The sequence below is a fragment of the Acipenser ruthenus genome, chromosome 18 (genome assembly GCF_902713425.1).
Source record: "Acipenser ruthenus chromosome 18, fAciRut3.2 maternal haplotype, whole genome shotgun sequence".
In the NCBI taxonomy this organism is placed as follows: Eukaryota; Metazoa; Chordata; class Actinopteri; order Acipenseriformes; family Acipenseridae; genus Acipenser; species Acipenser ruthenus.
In genome coordinates, this window is record NC_081206.1 from 33,126,841 (window position 1) to 33,145,499 (window position 18,659).

Genomic DNA, 18,659 nt, shown 5'->3' on the forward strand with positions numbered 1-18,659 from the left:
CATGTTGCTGAAGGAGACTCTTCTTCACACAGAGAGTGGTGAGGGGATGGAATGGGTTACCTAGTCATGTTGTTGATGCTGAATCACTGGGATCCTTTAAGATTTATTTTTTTTTTGTAAGAAGTTGTTAGATCAGTCAGCTGCTAGGAACCGGAAGAGCATTTCTGGGTCTAATGGCCTCCTCTCGTTCAGTAGTTTTCTGCTGATCTGATGAAGCTGAATTTCACAAACTCTCTGCTGGCTTCAGTAGGATGAGTTGAGGCTGAATAGCAGCAGATTATTTAGAATCCAGGATCCCAGGCTTCCAGTAAATAGGAAAGGATTTTACACTCTCTTGTTGAAAACACTTGTGTTGTTCTTTGTTTTTTGTGCACCAGGAGATCCTGGAAGAAGTTGTACGCGAGTTGCACAAGGTGAAGGATGAGATCATTGATGGTAAGGGCTCTGGAGACTCAGCATCCGTTTCATCATTCAAAAGAACATGAAATTACATTTCGAATATTCAACTACCTGCCTATCAGCTCGTCTGAAGCAGTCTTCCACCTCCACTCATAATTGATGCCTTGTGAATATTATAGAATGCATTGTTCCCGTGCCAAGAACAGTGGAATTATCTTCTGCTGTTCCAGCTGGGTACTTCATTATGTAATTGAACACAGAGCTATCAATTAAACACTTAAAGACCTGCTTGGAAAGAAACTCTGCACTCCCCTTTTAAATAATGAAGGATCTGATTGCAAATTGAAAGAGCCACTGGTTCAGGCGCAGTCACCCTTGACATCACCTGTCCAGACCATGTGCTTCATTGTTAATGAATGAATGAAACCCCCGACGAGGTCCTGAAGCACCTCATTAAACCAGGAGTGGCTCTGCAGGGCTGCAGTGCTACCCCTGCTCTGCTGACTAGCACTGGCCTCAATACCGGCTGCTAGAGACAGCTAGCGATACTCGGAGAACACGAGCATCAGCGCAGCACTAGATAGCTGTAACCGCTGTGTACATGTTGTTTGTATAATTATGCTTTCTGACCTGGAGATTACAAGCTATTTACCCTGTTTGTTCTGTTTTTTTTCCTGTTTGTTTTTGCAGCCATTAGACAAGAACTCAGTAGAATCAGCACAACATAATACCTGTGGAAGCGCGGGGAGTGGAGGAGAGCTGAGCGGAGAGTGGGGTGGAGAGGAGGCTGGAGGAGCGCATCTGCACTGTGTGTTAGCTGAGCGGAGAGGGGGGTGGAGAGGAGGCTGGAGGAGCGCATCTACACTGTGTGTTAGCTGAGCGGAGAGGGGGGTGGAGAGGAGGCTGGAGGAGCACGTCTGCACTGTGTGTTAGCTGAGCAGAGAGGGGGGTGGAGAGGGGGCTGGAGGAGCGCGTCTGCACTGTGTGTTAGCTGAGCGGAGAGGGGGGTGGAGAGGAGGCTGGAGGAGCGCGTCTGCACTGTGTGTTAGCTGAGCGGAGAGGGGGGTGGAGAGGAGGCTGGAGGAGCGCGTCTGCACTGTGTGTTAGCTGAGCGGAGAGGGGGGTGGAGAGGAGGCTGGAGGAGCGCGTCTGCACTGTGTGTTAGCTGAGCGGAGAGGGGGGTGGAGAGGAGGCTGGAGGAGCGCGTCTGCACTGTGTGTTAGCTGAGCGGAGAGGGGGGTGGAGAGGAGGCTGGAGGAGCGCGTCTGCACTGTGTGTTAGCTGAGCAGAGAGGGGGGTGGAGAGGGGGCTGGAGGAGCGCGTCTGCACTGTGTGTTAGCTGAGCGGAGAGGGGGGTGGAGAGGAGGCTGGAGGAGCGCGTCTGCACTGTGTGTTAGCTGAGCGGAGAGGGGGGTGGAGAGGAGGCTGGAGGAGCGCGTCTGCACTGTGTGTTAGCTGAGCGGAGAGGGGGGTGGAGAGGGCTGGAGGAGCGCATCTGCACTGTGTGTTAGCTGAGCAGAGAGGGGGGTGGAGAGGAGGCTGGAGGAGCACGTCTGCACTGTGTGTTAGCTGAGCGGAGAGGGGGGTGGAGAGGAGGCTGGAGGAGCGCGTCTGCACTGTGTGTTAGCTGAGCAGAGAGGGGGTGGAGAGGAGGCTGGAGGAGCGCGTCTGCACTGTGTGTTAGCTGAGCGGAGAGGGGGGTGGAGAGGAGGCTGGAGGAGGACGTCTGCACTCGGAAATGTTTCTGTACATTTTAGAGACTTGACCCAAACTGCAGCTTGATACTTTCAGTCTGCAGAATGTTAAAAAATCTTAAATATGTTTTGAAGTTATAAAAACTGTTTTTCTAGAATGGTTTTTTTTTTTTCAAACAAGCGTTGCACACCATTTTATGTCAGCCTTTTATATTTTATATCTGTACTTTTTTGTTTGTTTTTGGTTGAAAGCACATACACTTTGCTTTATAGTTACATTACCTCGGTATCATTTGTACAGTTTGATTTTTGGTTTAAAAACATTTTAATTTTTGTTTTTTTCAATCCTTTGCCAACACCAATGTTTGAAATCACTGGGAAAAAAATAACAGTTTGAACCTGAACTAGTTGTGGAAGAATAGAAAATATGTTCTTGAATATTTCAACCTTATGAACGGTGCATCAGAACACCAGAGTATTTGTGACCATGTTGTTAATAAAATGTTTACTGGCTGCAAGGATTGGGTGAAGTATTATTTGTTTGTAAGTTTTTTCCCCTTTTGATCAAGTGCTTCCTGGTAAAATAATAATAATAATAATAATAATAATAATAATAATAATAATAATAATAATAATAATAATAATCTTCACTGCTTTTTAAATCCATTTTAATAAAACTGTGATGAGTGTCATCTTGTTCTCATTTGTTATGCAAACAGCTTCATTTAGGAGAAACAATTTGTCTGCTGATCTGAAATCATTCATTTCCAGCTGTGTTATGTTGTTGCAAACAGCATTGCAATATTTACTCCTAACAACACAGAAGACAGTTCTGGGAAAATGCATGCACTGTTCCAAATAGCTCCTTGCTTTATTTTCTCAATCGTACCGAATAATAAGACACACACACACCTAGAGGGGAAAAGCATGCATGAGAAACGCCTGCACCACATCACATGTTGCTCTGTGTGACTGGGTTGTGTGAGCAGCATCCCTGCCTTGTGTTCTGTGTCAGAACCTGCAGATCGGACACTGTACACCAGGGGTGGCCAACCACGGTCCTGCAGGGCCATTCTACCCCAGGTTTGACAGGTAAAATGAGACCGTTAACTACTCCAGGGTCTGGATGGAGGAAGGATTGTTTCCATTAAACATTTTAGAACAGGGTTGGAACTCATAACAAAGACCAGGAGTGGAAGAGCCTCCTTTGGCCACCCCTGCGATATACGATAGAGGGCGCTTGCTTGGCAGGTGGCACAGGTGACCGAGAGGTGACAACGACAGCAAACAAAGGGCCACTGCTGCATTCCTGTTATCAACAGTAAACAACCCCTGGCCTTCACCCAGAACCCTGCCCAGCCCCAGACAGGTACAGGCTTGTGCTGCCAGGCGGTTCATCCAGGGTGTTGCTCCACATACAGAATGCATTTCTCGAGGTCTGTTTTAATTCTTCCTGAACTGTAACCCATTGGTTACTGTTTACTTCAAAGGCAGAGGTTTCAAGCATTTCTGGAAATGAAAGGGTTTTCTTAACAAAGAGCTGCACTGTTTGGTTTCCAACAACACCCCTAAAGAATAAAAGAGTCTGCAGTTGACACGGTATCCTGGGCAACAGCCAGCCTTCTTCATGTGACGTAAACACCTGGGCCAGCTCAGCTATCCTGGCTATTGATAGAAAGACCCGCTGTCCTGGCTATTGATAGAAAGACCCGCTGTCCTGGCTATTGAAAGAAAGATCTGCTATCCTGGCTATTGATAGAAAGACCCGCTGTCCTGGCTATTGAAAGAAAGATCTGCTATCCTGGCTATTGAAAGAAAGACCCGCTGTCCTGGCTATTGATAGAAAGACCCGCTGTCCTGGCTATTGAAAGAAAGACCCGCTCTCCTGGCTATTGATAGAAAGACCCGCTCTCCTGGCTATTGATAGAAAGACCCGCTCTCCTGGCTATTGAAAGAAAGACCCGCTATCCTGGCTATTGATAGAAAGACCCCCTATCCTGGCTATTGAAAGAAAGACCCGCTATCCTGGCTATTGATAAAGACCCCACGCAACTGCTGCTACATGCCAGTGCTGAGCAATAGGCTTGCACCTTGCTCGTACCTCAGAAGTCTCAAATGTAGGTGTTCTGTGTCATGGCATTTACTAACGTCAGATAGGTCTGTTCTAGTTTAGATATTATCATTTGTAGTAAAATAGGTGAACCCTGAGCGATGGGATGAAACCTGTTGTACTGTGAGAGAGTCAGAACAAACCCTGGCAAGGTACTGGTACTGTCTATTGCCTCCGTGTAATGATTGTTTCTCTGCAGATTAATAACATTATTCAAAACCCCCATGCAAAATGTCCATTTGCAGACAGTACATGTAAATAAAGCACTTGACTTCACATGAACTTCAACATATCCCTCATTCCTTTTTAATGTTTAACATGGTATAATACATGCACCGCACTTTACGATGTTTATTTTACAATGCCCATCCTTACATGCTTCTACAAAACGGAATTGCAGTTCATTTTGAGAGGGGGGCAAATACTAAACGCTGGCTTAAATATTAACATCATTACAGAAGATTTTTAAAAAGTACATTTATTATGAACCTTGCTGAACTGGACTGTCGATTTAGTAGATCATTCTCTAGATTTCAATGGAACCCAATCTGTACGTCGTTGCATTAGACATTCACAGGGAATATTTACAAGAGTTCATTTTGTACTCTTGACATCCACCTGCTATTCAGTGAAATGTGGAGGAGGGGAATGACGCCTAAACATTTTGCAAGGTAACTTTGCACTAAAGTCGCAGTTTTCCCATGCCTTTTCTATGGGTTAGACTGAGCAATTACCATAGCTTACCATGGTGTGCCATGTTGTTAAAAGGCTTTACCATACCTCTGCTGGCTTTACTAAGCTTTATTACACGTTGCTAAACTGTTAGAAGGGCAATTTCTGCATTCAAACAGTGAGCCTATTGTCACCTCACCCATACCACTGTGTCTAATTCAACTCACTGTCACCTCACCCATACCACTGTGTCTAATTCAACTCACTGTCACCTCACCCATACCACTGTGTCTAATTCAACTCACTGTCACCTCACCCATACCACTGTGTCTAATTCACCTCCCTGTCACCTCACCCATACCACTGTGTCTAATTCAACTCACTGTCACCTCACCCATACCACTGTGTCTAATTCAACTCACTGTTACCTCACTGTTAATTCAGCCAGGTCTTCAAATCACAGCAATTTGCAGTGTTTTTTGTGACTGAAGCACAAACTATTGGACCTGAAGAAGCTGCCCCAGTGATTCTAATCCGGATTGGAGCAGGAAGTCGCACTTGGGTACCTAAAGATAAACTTTCATAACCTGTACTACTGTGTGCGTCTGTGTGTGTGTGTGTGCACTCATTGATAAAGGAAAGATCTAGGAAATGACAGAATATTTAATTTACAGAAACCAGTGCTGCAATATTGCAGTTGACAGAAAGAAAACAACGTATTTTATTTTTAAAACCGTCAGCTGGACCAACCTTTTAATACAGTGTCCAGTGCATGCACTGTTCAAAATAGCTCCATGGTATATTTCACAGAGAAGTGCAAACTGATCTTGTGTTGTGCGGATTTGCAAAGCTCTTGCTAAGACATGTGCAGAGTCAGCGACGTGCCACATTGCACAACCACTTTCAATTGCATTTGTTTCTTCTTGTCATTTTGTAAAAGCAAAACAAAACTAAATCTAAAGCTATAGCAAATCCTGCCTGTCCACACAGATGCAAACACGGGGAATGTAGCGGTCTCAGTCCTCTTTCACCAGCTTGCATGTGCGTTTGACCCTGGCGTACGGGCCGATGGCGTCATCGAAGACAAAGTCCCACAGAACCCGCATCCAGGACGTGTGCTGCGGCAGGTCATCATAGAACTCGGCTGCCATCTTCTTCACCTGAAAGGAACAAGCGGTTTGTCAAAGCCAAGCAGCAGCAATAGAGAGTGTGTGGGGAGGGGGTTCAGCAGGAGACCGTAAAGCTGGAACTGATATGAAATTCTAAACTCTTCCTGCAGGGAGCACAAGCAGGGCTAGGGCTGCACCTGCATGCCTGTGGCTGGCCTAGGGGTTTAGAGGAAAGCAGGTTTCAAAAGGTGGAAAAAGCTTCGTCCCCTCCGGCAACAACTGCCTTTGTAAACAAACTGGGCCGTCAACAAACAGGCTCTGCTTTGTGATCCAGCTGAGCACACCTGCACTCCCTGTGCCGAGTTTGGATTGGGGGATGTTTGAGTTTGTGTTCAAACAGACAGCTTCAGTCAGATACATGACGTTGTCTTGGAAACTATGAATCACATGAACACAGTAAATAAAGCATGCAGCCCTCCTTTTAAACATTAACTGAGTTCTATTATACTTTTATTCCTAAGTAATTAGGAAACAGTCAGAGTGTAATGACATCACAGATAGACCACGTGTTGGACTGGGAGCTCCAGGAAACAGAGGAAGAGACCAAAGCTTTGATTCAATTGCTGAAAGCATTCTCCCAATCTCAAAGCACTGATCGCAATCTCACACTCACTTAACGTGCCAACACCCTGTATTACTGGCTCATAATCTGGAAGCTTAGCTCCAATACCTAGAGTATAGGGTCTTTTCCTCTTTCATCTATTGTAAAATAAAGTTGTTAGTCCAGATTGCAGGCGAGTGCTGTATCTTGGCCAGCTTCTAACACTGTGTAGGTGGAAGACTAAACTTTTTGTTCTAACTAGCACACTGGACAGTTTACCAGCCACACAAACACTTGATTCACACACAGTTTACACATTAACCAAATACTAAGGCTCACACATACCTTTTCTTTAATTTCTTCACACGCAGACACGCACACACCCACCCACACCACAAACACACACTAACCCTGTGGCTGTGCAAACACAGGCACCAAACCCATGAGGCAGAAATGAACCCCATCCCTGCCAACCATCACGAACGCCATTACCCAACACTATTTACAGGCAGTCCTCTGCCCTGCCACAAGATAGGCTGCTACATGTCCACAGGCAACAATTATGAACAAGGGTCTATTTTTTTTTGTTTGTTTCATTTTAATAAGATATGTAAAAAATATTATGTATAAAAATACATACACTAGATTTCAAGACCCCCCCCAAAAAAAAAAAAAAATTGAAGCACATTCCTCAGGAAATTAAAAATCAATTCAGATTGAACTATAAACTAGATACTCTCGAAACATAAACATCCTCAGGTAGTAAAACCTGTTTGTCTGAAACGTAACCTAGCACTGACATACACCAGCCCCGAGTCTGTTTATTGTACTGCCCTCTGAAAGTTGCCCTGTCATGCTGGTTGGCATACAAGAACAGCTTTGCCAATCATTCCTTTAATACATACATCTTTTTTAATTTCCTTCATAAAAATGTGCAGCAATCTTTTCTTTTTTTTTTCTTAGAAAACACAGAATATTTGGCAGCTGTCCAGGATCATTAGTAAGAGTACCTGGCAGCTGTGCTGATAGCCATGCAAAACCTTTTCAAATGAAAGGCTGAAGTGCATCTCCAGTGCATGAAGATGAAGACAGGGGTCGCAAACAGCATTCACACACGTGCAATCATTCTGCAAAGTGAATCATGCAACCTGGCTCAATGTGTCTCTCAACTCTTTAACAGCACTAACCCTAACTGTCTTAATACAGTGAACAGGACTCTGTCACATACACTACAGGAACCACTGCACACTATTGTGTGTTTGATAGTTACGGGTTTATCATTAGCTTAGATCTAGTGATGAATGCCAGTCTCGAGGAGTGCCTTGCAGAGAACTCCCGCAGATCAGTGGAGTGTCAGGACACAGGAAGCACTCAAAAAGCACACACTGTGGATAATAAGCACTGAAGATCTCAAATACACACTGTGGATAATAAGCACTGAAGATCTCAAATACACACTGTGGATAATAAGCACTGAAGATCTCAAATACACACTGTGGATAATAAGCACTGAAGATCTCAAATACACACACTGTGGATAATAAGCACTGAAGATCTGAAATACACACTGTGGATAATAAGCACTGAAGATCTCAAATACACACTGTGGATAATAAGCACTGAAGATCTCAAATACACACTGTGGATAATAAGCACTGAAGATCTCAAATACACACACTGTGGATAATAAGCACTGAAGATCTCAAATAGCACACACTGTGGATAATAAGCACTGAAGATCTCAAATAGCACACACTGTGGATAATCAGCACTGAAGATCTCAAATACACACTGTGGATAATAAGCACTGAAGATCTCAAATAGCACACACTGTGGATAATAAGCACCGAAGATCTCAAATACACACTGTGGATAATAAGCACTGAAGATCTCAAATACACACACTGTGGATAATAAGCACTGAAGATCTCAAATAGCACACACTGTGGATAATAAGCACTGAAGATCTCAAATACACACTGTGGATAATCAGCACTGAAGATCTCAAATACACACTGTGGATAATAAGCACTGAAGATCTCAAATACACACACTGTGGATAATAAGCACTGAAGATCTCAAATACACACTGTGGATAATAAGCACTGAAGATCTCAAATACACACTGTGGATAATAAGCACTGAAGATCTCAAATACACACTGTGGATAATAAGCACTGAAGATCTCAAATAGCACACACTGTGGATAATAAGCACTGAAGATCTCAAATACACACACTGTGGATAATAAGCACTGAAGATCTGAAATACACACTGTGGATAATAAGCACTGAAGATCTCAAATAGCACACACTGTGGATAATAAGCACTGAAGATCTGAAATACACACTGTGGATAATAAGCACTGAAGATCTCAAATAGCACACACTGTGGATAATAAGCACTGAAGATCTCAAATACACACTGTGGATAATAAGCACTGAAGATCTGAAATACACACTGTGGATAATAAGCACTGAAGATCTGAAATACACACTGTGGATAATAAGCACTGAAGATCTCAAATACACACTGTGGATAATAAGCACTGAAGATCTCAAATACACACTGTGGATAATAAGCACTGAAGATCTCAAATAGCACACACTGTGGATAATAAGCACTGAAGATCTCAAATAGCACACACTGTGGATAATCAGCACTGAAGATCTCAAATACACACTGTGGATAATAAGCACCGAAGATCTCAAATACACACACTGTGGATAATAAGCACTGAAGATCTCAAATACACACACTGTGGATAATAAGCACTGAAGATCTCAAATACACACACTGTGGATAATAAGCACTGAAGATCTCAAATACACACTGTGGATAATGAGCACTGAAGATCTCAAATACACACTGTGGATAATAAGCACTAAAGGATCTTAAAGTGAAGGAGCCGTGAGCCGCTATGACCCGTTTGAGAGGTGCAATGCATTCCTGTTACCCTGTGTGGCTTTTTGTAGTTCAGTGCTTTCCACACCTCTCCACTTCCTCCACCAAACCAGAAATAAAACACTGGACTGACTGGACTGGCTGTCATGAAACCACTGGACTGACTGGACTGGCTGTCGTGAAACCGCTGGACTGACTGGACTGGCTGTCGCCTTTGTGTGTGCTGATGCACTTCATATCTCTGGAGCCAGCATTACACTTCAGCCATCAGCACCGGGCCAATAGGAAATCCACATTACCTGGAGGAACAGCGAGGTCAAGTCTTAATTGGTTCCCACCACTGCTATCTCAGTCCAGTATTAGCATGAAGTAGATAACAGCGACGCTCATGTAATAAAACACATTACACACAGCGCCCTGGCCAGTGCTTCCTTGCTGTTTTTCCTGGATTTGCTAAGCAGCTGTGACCTTGACCCCATGTGTCAGAGAAGGTGTGTGAGAAAAGGGTTAGCTTGTGGAAAACTACCTGGAGAACTTCTACTGAATTCTAGTATATATAACAACAAACCATGATCTCAACCCTAGAGAAGGCGTGTGAGAGAAGGCGTGCGCGAGAAGGCGTGTGAGAGAAGGCTTATCTTGTGGGAAACTCTCTGGTTATTAAAAGGTGAGAGCAGGTTTATGACATGCTGTATTGCAGGGACTCGCAGCCTCTCAAAGTGGCCCTGCTCTTTCACAGTTGTTGCAGCATTCCAGTTGGGGAATGTGATGCTATTATTCTTTCAACAGGTTTGTTGAGTTTCTCAGGTGGTGAGGAATCGGGCTTTTACTCATTGGGCTTGTTTCACGAACACTCCTCAATCACTCAGCCAAACTGAACCTCTGCAGTGGTGGGGGTGGAGGACGCGATAGTGTCCCTTTCTGAACCTTGTGTTTCTTTTTTATAGATGTTTTTTGAGAACAGAATACACTTAAAAGGCAGGGCAAATGTTTTTTTTTTTTTTTTAAGTGGTGGAATTTTTATCACAATTGTAACCAATGACAACATGCAAGAACACACGTGTTACAGTGGGTGCGTTAAGTAAGTGAGCTGCTCCGAGCAGCTCAGTGAAAGAACACACTTCACAGCACGCTCCGATCCACTCCCTCTGAGCAGCTCAGTGAAAGAACACACTTAACAGCACGCTCCGATCCACTCCTCCTGAGCAGCTCAGTGAAAGAACACACTTAACAGCACGCTCCAATCCACTCCTCCAGCTCAGTGAAAGAACACACTTAACAGCACGCTCTGATCCACTCCTCCTGAGCAGCTCAGTGAAAGAACACACTTAACAACACGCTCCGATCCACTCCTCCTGAGCAGCTCAGTGAAAGAACACACTTAACAACACGCTCCGATCCACTCCTCCTGAGCAGCTCAGTGAAAGAACACACTTAAACAGCACGCTCCGATCCACTCCTCCTGAGCAGCTCAGTGAAAGAACACACTTAACAGCATGCTCTGATCCACTCCTCCTGAGCAGCTCAGTGAAAGAACACACTTAACAGCACGCTCCGATCCACTCCTCCTGAGCAGCTCAGTGAAAGAATACACTTCACAGCACGCTCTGATCCACTCCCTCTGAGCAGCTCAGTGAAAGAACACACTTAACAACACGCTCCGATCCACTCCTCCTGAGCAGCTCAGTGAAAGAACACACTTAACAACACGCTCCGATCCACTCCTCCTGAGCAGCTCAGTGAAAGAACACACTTAACAGCACGCTCTGATCCACTCCTCCTGAGCAGCTCAGTGAAAGAACACACTTAACAGCACGCTCCGATCCACTCCTCCTGAGCAGCTCAGTGAAAGAACACACTTAACAGCACGCTCCAATCCACTCCCTCTGAGCAGCTCAGTGAAAGAACACACTTAACAGCACGCTCCGATCCACTCCTCCTGAGCAGCTCAGTGAAAGAACACACTTAACAACACGCTCCGATCCACTCCTCCTGAGCAGCTCAGTGAAAGAACACACTTAAACAGCACGCTCCGATCCACTCCTCCTGAGCAGCTCAGTGAAAGAACACACTTAACAGCACGCTCCGATCCACTCCTCCTGAGCAGCTCAGTGAAAGAACACACTTAAACAGCACGCTCCGATCCACTCCTCCTGAGCAGCTCAGTGAAAGAACACACTTAACAGCACGCTCTGATCCACTCCCTCTGAGCAGCTCAGTGAAAGAACACACTTAACAACACGCTCCGATCCACTCCTCCTGAGCAGCTCAGTGAAAGAACACACTTAACAGCACGCTCCAATCCACTCCCTCTGAGCAGCTCAGTGAAAGAACACACTTAACAGCACGCTCCGATCCACTCCTCCTGAGCAGCTCAGTGAAAGAACACACTTAACAACACGCTCCGATCCACTCCTCCTGAGCAGCTCAGTGAAAGAACACACTTAAACAGCACGCTCCGATCCACTCCTCCTGAGCAGCTCAGTGAAAGAACACACTTAACAGCATGCTCTGATCCACTCCTCCTGAGCAGCTCAGTGAAAGAACACACTTAACAGCACGCTCCGATCCACTCCTCCTGAGCAGCTCAGTGAAAGAACACACTTAACAGCACGCTCCGATCCACTCCCTCTGAGCAGCTCAGTGAAAGAACACACTTAACAGCACGCTCCGATCCACTCCTCCTGAGCAGCTCAGTGAAAGAACACACTTAAACAGCACACTCCGATCCACTCTTCCTGAGCAGCTCAGTGAAAGAACACACTTAAACAGCACGCTCCGATCCACTCCTCCTGAGCAGCTCAGTGAAAGAACACACTTCACAGCACGCTCCGATCCACTCCCTCTGAGCAGCTCAGTGAAAGAACACACTTAACAGCACGCTCCGATCCACTCCTCCTGAGCAGCTCAGTGAAAGAACACACTTAACAGCACGCTCCGATCCACTCCTCCTGAGCAGCTCAGAGCTGCAGAGCAGATTTCATCAGTGATACGAGTGAGTGGAAAAATTCTCAGTTACTTAACACACCCAGTATACGAGTAGCTGTATAAAAGAACTGTCCACAGAGGAATTTGTGTATTTACATGAACGTACCCTTTCGTCTATAGAACTACTGAAGGAAACGTATTAATTCAATGTTGACATACGTTTCAACTAGAACTCTATTAGCAATGTTTTCACTGAATCGTTTGTTATGGAATTTAGTAACAGAAAACAGAAAAATAACCCTCACCGAAGACAATGAGAAAGAATTCTAAAGAAAGGTTTGTCACAGACTATATTCAAATTTCTTTCGGTATTTCTAAATGTAGCACTGCTGAGTGTTTTATAGTTATGGATGACCTCTGAAGCTTTGCTAGCGTACTTATGAGTTTTCACTATTAAATGTGTTCATTTGAGCAGTGGAGGTGATGCTCCGGACCATGACTGAATGCACTTGTGTAAATTCTCTTGCTGTAATGTTCCGATGTTGCTGTGTCTTTATCCATAAACACGCTTTACTGTCTTCAGAAACGAGCTACAGTGCAATCAGATCACTGGGTTTATCAGCATGGCTGTGGAGCGTTGTGTAGGAGTCTCCCTGTACACGCACGCACGCACGCACACACACACACACACATGCACGCAAATGTATTGAAATGGTACTTACCAATGGCAGCTTGCTGCCTGGAATGCTGGGGAAATCGTGGTGCTCCATGTGGTAGCCCACGTTAAAGGTAATGTAGTTCAGAGGTCCGTAGTAGGAATAGGTTTCATGTCCCTTGGAAAACATGTAATGCTCGGCGATGAAGTGCCCTGAGATGGGATGCAGTCCCATGCCGAGAATGGAGCCAGCCACCAGGTACACCACCGGCTTCAGACCCCACAGGTAGTAGATGATGAAGTCGGCCGTGAACTGGACCACGGCGTTGGACACCTCCAGTCTGGTGACGGGCTTGGGGTTGACGTAGAGCGGCCTCAGGGCATAGAAGAGGGGCTGGAGGAAGAGCCAGACGAGCTTGCGGGCCGGGCTGCAGAAGAACCAGCCCTCCCAGTCAGTGGCGATGTCCACGTCCAGCCCGTCGCCCCCCAGGTAGCGGTGGTGGTCGATGTGGTACTTCTTGAAGGAGGCGGAGTAGGGCATGCCGATGGGCAGGTTGGCGAACATGGCGAACCAGCGGTTCCAGCGAGCCTGCTTGTTGCCAAAGGCCACGTTGTGGGAGATGTCGTGGATGGCCAGCGTCATGGAGTGGTTGACGCAGCCCCCAAAGGCATAGGCCCAGAACAGGACCCACTTCCAGGACAGATCCTTCACCAGGTAGCAGGCCAGCAGCTGTGTGAACACCATGCCCGACACGATCCACTTCAGATGGGGGTCGGCTCCCATCAGGGACTTGATCTCCGGGTGCTTGGCTGTTGAGAAATACAGGCGTGTGAAGGACATTCATTCTGAATTGTATCCCACTTTGCCTCCATGCAGTATTATTGACTGGGAATACAGTGATGTGGAACCAAGAGCTGTACAAACAATTCTGCATGCTTCACACACAGAGACTCATTGTACGGAGAGTCATAAAAGAGGGTTCATAATCCAGTCATTCAGTAATAGTGTAATGTAACACAATCTATTGTCTTCCTTTTAAAAAATCTGCGTTGTATAAAGCAGAGTAACAGGTTTAGTTACTTCGACTGGCTATAAACAAACCCTACCATCACCGGGTATGTTGACACATGACTCAGAGACTGTGTAGAAGAGCATGGTGTGCTGCCCCTGCTTTTTATTATCTCAACACACTTTGACTTCTGCACATCACACATTTTATACACACACACACACACACACACACACGAGAACATAGGCAGGCTCCCTGAACTGCCCCTAGCAGCCAGTCCTGGTCGTCAATACATACCGCAATGTTAAACTGCCAATCAATTCACAGATTTGTGCCGTCCACATTTTTACACAGCCCTGTCACAACTAATAACGCATTAGATGTCATCTTAAAAGTCCAACAGAACTGGGCTGAACTGAACAACGCTATTCTGGAAAACCTTATGTGGAAAATGTGTTTTAATAAGTATGTACTGCTATATATATTCGAGTTTGCATTATGAGAGCGGACAGTCAGCGAGTCTCGGGGAGCGCTGGATATGGATGTCCAATAAGGACGTGTTGCTTTAGTCTTAGTGTTAGGCAGTAAATATATATATTTTATTGGAGGGTTTCTCATTAGATGCATTTATAAAATATATGGTGTCACAAATAATTAGACATGTTTGTATTTAAACAAACACTGCTAGTGATCACACCATCAGAAATCTGCAAATACATTCACGGTTTGATCTGTGTTGGAAAAGGGTACGAAATAAATAAAGAAAGAAAAATCATGACAGGGTGGCAGTGTGTAAAGGGGGCCCAGATACACTTGCTTTTTAATAATGCAAGTACTTTATATGTCCAGGTACGGATATTTCCATAGTCACTTTTAATATATCCAGTCATAGGATGAATATCCCATATATTATATATATATATATAACTCCAACAGGTAACAGATGTGCTTCACCACTAATTTGAAATGATTGTAAAAGTAAGACACTACTGTAACAATCACGTTTATATTATGACACAGATTTAGTACAGTACTATCTGTTAAAATCACTGGAAAGTTATACAGCTGCTACAGTATTTGTAGGATCACCAACCACCTCTTTCCTATTGGTCACATCTGGGTAGAGCCCCACCTAGTGTCCACTTCCATTAATGCGGTTAATCAATAAAGAAAAATGAGTGTGGAGCATTATGTTGCCAGGAGTGTTATCTGCTCAATACAAAAGAATCAAAGGAGTGCCGTGTTGCTTCATCGTCTGTCGTTTTATTCAGTCATTGAGTGCATTGCTTTCAATAGCTCATCAAATGTATCTTTAACATATAATTACATACAAAAAATACAAAATGTGAATGAATACCTTGGAAACGGCCGGCAAACTTAACTCAAATACTGAGACGCTGAAACTGGCAATGTTTGAAACTGTAGTGTAAATCGAAGAAACAGACTCGGACTGTTTACTTGTCAAACAAGCAGCAGCAGAGGGATCTGTCCCATACACCGCGCTTAGACTCGCCCAGCCCGGCGTGTTAAAGCGAGGCACTTCTAAATCAAACCAGTCAGCTCCATTGTGGATGGGGCGACATACCCATTTGATATATAAACATTACAAAAACGAAAATACAACTATACACCTGCACTGTAAACAAGGTATAAACATACACCTGTAGCTTAGAATTTGCTGTAGATTTTATAAATCATTATTTTAATTGGATGACAAAAACATACCGTATGGTCGTTAACACAAAACATAAATCAAACACTCACACAAAAGATAAAAAGAAAAAACACAAGCTAGTTGTCCATGCGTACCTAAGATTTCTCTCCTTCTGGATGTGTGCGGTTGGTCGGTGTAGACCCACTCGAAGTCCACTCTTCCAGACTTGCCCATTTCGATTCGTCTCCCCGGCTCCTGAACCTGGCGGCTTTGACAGACACTGTGCGGAGCGCGACAGTGGCGCTATCCTGAGCGCATCGACACACCTCTTCTACTCCGACAGAAGAAACAGGTGGAAGGTGTTGTAATTGAAAACTCCTCCCTGTGTGCAACCCTTCCTACATACCAACAAGTTTACAATAGGGTTCAGTTTAATATTGCACCATGGCCCGTGAAGTAGCTATATTTCTTCTCATTCAATGTAAAGTCTTGATCCGATGAAAGGTGACTTCGTTAATGAGCATCACTATATCCAGACGAGCACGAAGGGGAACTACACAGAGCCTGTGCACTGACTGGTAAACAGTAGCGCCCCGGCTTTCCCTGTTTAAAAAGCACATACTGGGGTCGGCAATTCCAGTCATCCAGGGCCGGATTCCTTTTATAGACGCCTTTCAGTTAGCAGCTGGTTAAGACCTGGGAAACACAGGTGATTTGACTTGTTAACCAAATATTTAAGAAAATAAGAGCCGCGGTGGAATGGAAAGCAGGGACCCCCGCGGCCCCCGAGGACTGGAATTGCGACCCGTGCTGTAGAATATGCCGAACAGAGGCGAGCGAGCTTCACCTGCGTTAGCAGATGTGTTGCCATCTCTTACACATCGCAGAACTGAAAGCACTGAATTCAGATATTCCAATTACAGTATGTTGCTGTAAATGAAAACTTCCAACCACACGGATTTGAAGACTGCAAATACATGAACCCGTCAGATACACGCTTTGCGAGTAATCCGGAGAGTTTAACGTACCCTGCACACCGTCCTATCCCACTTGTAGAAACAACAGCAAACACACAGTTATTATTACTTCTGTGCGAGTACTGTGACACGTTTCACCCGAATGCGCACATCTGCACAGCGTGGTTGTGAGCACCTGTTCATTTTAAGACATTAGTTACTGGGCTATTGCTTTTGGGACAGCCCCGCTAGTGCAAGCAATCACGTTGTAGTATTACAGCACCGTCTAGTGGCTATTCAGTATTACTACAATATCAATTCATTAAAATCAAGCTGTTCCTAATCAAAAATCATACAGGGCGTGACGTTTACATGACAACGTATATAATAACTGAAACACAGCTTCCAACACAGGCAGCAAAGTACGAATATGTGGGTGAAATGTATTACATATGTCGAATACAAACGCTTTTTAAAATGACTTCATTACAGTTAGTAGTTAGGGTGTTTTAACTGTATATATATATATATATATATATATATATATATATATATATATATATATATATATATATATAACGTTGCTGTTGTATTTCGTTCAGGAATCGCCTGCACTAGCCCTCTACAGTGCTGCTTGTTGGAATGCAGACACTAGGCTACTTGATGCAATGACGTGTCCCCTTAGCAGAGCTCACGAGATAGGAATTTCTAAATGTAGATCTAATGGGCCAGCGCGCCATTGTATATCAGGCGTCTCATCTTTGGAACACACTGGCTTCAAACACAAGAGCGGCCCTTCGCAATAACTTTTTAAACCACTCACACATATTTATTATAAATCTAGAATTGTGTAACCAAACTTTTCAAAAACAGCCACGCTGGAACTCATTTTACATTCATGGAAAAGAAGTTTGTCTGTCGTGTGGGTTTGAGTTTGCTTCCCCCTAGAGCTCTTTAAAGCCATGCAGTGTGGATAGACAAACACACACACACACACACACGCACGCACACACACACACACACACACATACACACACACACACACACTGACACACACACACACACTCACACACACACACAAACACACACACACACACACTGACACACACACACACACACACACACTGACACACACACACACACACACACACACACACACACACACACTACCCCTACCCCTAACACACACACACACACACACTGACACACACACACACACACACTGACACACACACTGACACACACACACACACACACACACACACATACACACACACATACACACACACACACATCACAACGGAGGCGGTGTGTTCAGTATCTGTGGGTTGCTATAGAAACTCTTTTGCACGCGGTGCAGGGTGGAAGGAGAGGGGGTCATCTTTCAAAAGATAATCCTGCTCTGCACATTACAATGCATGGTTTCCGTTCAGGCTTTTAATGCAGTGTATTCATGTTTGCAATAAATGACACGCCACACACCTTAGATAAACAACACAGGCATTGACTTTCCACTGTAGACAAATCTCAGCCAAACTGCCACGTCCATACTTAATAAATGTATGACCCGGACCATTCACCAACAGCGGAACATCAGATCAGGGGTTATGAACTATATTATTATTATTATTATTATTATTATTATTATTATTATTATTATTATTATTTGTTTATTTAGCAGACGCCTTTATCCAAGGCGACTTACAGAGACTAGGGTGTGTGAACTATGCATCAGCTGCAGAGTCACTTACAACTACGTCTCACCCGAAAGACGGAGCACAAGGAGGTTAAGTGACTTGACTTGGGATTTGAACCGGTGACCTCCTGGTTACATGCCCAGTTATTTAACCACTGGACCACACAGCCTCTCATCATCATCATCATCATCATCAGTTTCCTTTTTTAATTGTCATTACAATGTCTGATATTAAATATGTAACGTTACTGTCTTTACACTTAGTCAGTCG

At 44.5% G+C, this 18,659-nt stretch overlaps 2 protein-coding genes across 9 annotated transcripts in view; one reads left to right on the forward strand and one right to left on the reverse strand.

The window, feature by feature from the left end:
- The window catches only part of LOC117422639 (ena/VASP-like protein), a 57,689-nt gene extending 55,083 nt beyond the window's left edge, over positions 1-2,606 (forward strand). For all 8 annotated transcript variants that reach the window (XM_058992088.1, XM_058992089.1, XM_058992085.1 and 5 more), the window contains 2 exons: positions 378-435; positions 1,090-2,606. In XM_058992088.1, the coding sequence (XP_058848071.1) occupies positions 378-435; positions 1,090-1,127 (96 nt within the window). In that variant the 3' untranslated portion in view covers positions 1,128-2,606. The remainder of the gene's footprint in view (positions 1-377; positions 436-1,089) is intronic.
- Positions 2,607-4,483: 1,877 nt separating this feature from the next.
- Positions 4,484-16,867, reverse strand: LOC117418134 (sphingolipid delta(4)-desaturase/C4-monooxygenase DES2-like). The gene is made up of 3 exons (XM_058992104.1): positions 15,892-16,867; positions 13,140-13,882; positions 4,484-6,035 (listed from the first exon to the last, which is right to left on the reverse strand). The coding sequence occupies exons 1-3, from the start codon at positions 15,968-15,970 to the stop codon at positions 5,892-5,894; spliced, it is 966 nt and encodes a 321-aa protein (XP_058848087.1). The 5' UTR covers positions 15,971-16,867; the 3' UTR covers positions 4,484-5,891.
- Between the last annotated feature and the right edge of the window lie 1,792 nt (positions 16,868-18,659).

Coding starts and splice junctions, on each gene's coding strand:
- LOC117418134 (XM_058992104.1), bottom strand. CDS start 15,970: ATGGGCAAGTCTGGAAGAGTGGACTTCGAGTGGGTCTACACCGACCAA. Junction 13,883..15,891: donor CAGAAGGAGAGAAATCTTAG/GTACGCATGGAC, acceptor ATTTCTCAACAG/CCAAGCACCCGGAGATCAAG. Junction 6,036..13,139: donor CAGGCAGCAAGCTGCCATTG/GTAAGTACCATT, acceptor TGTTCCTTTCAG/GTGAAGAAGATGGCAGCCGA.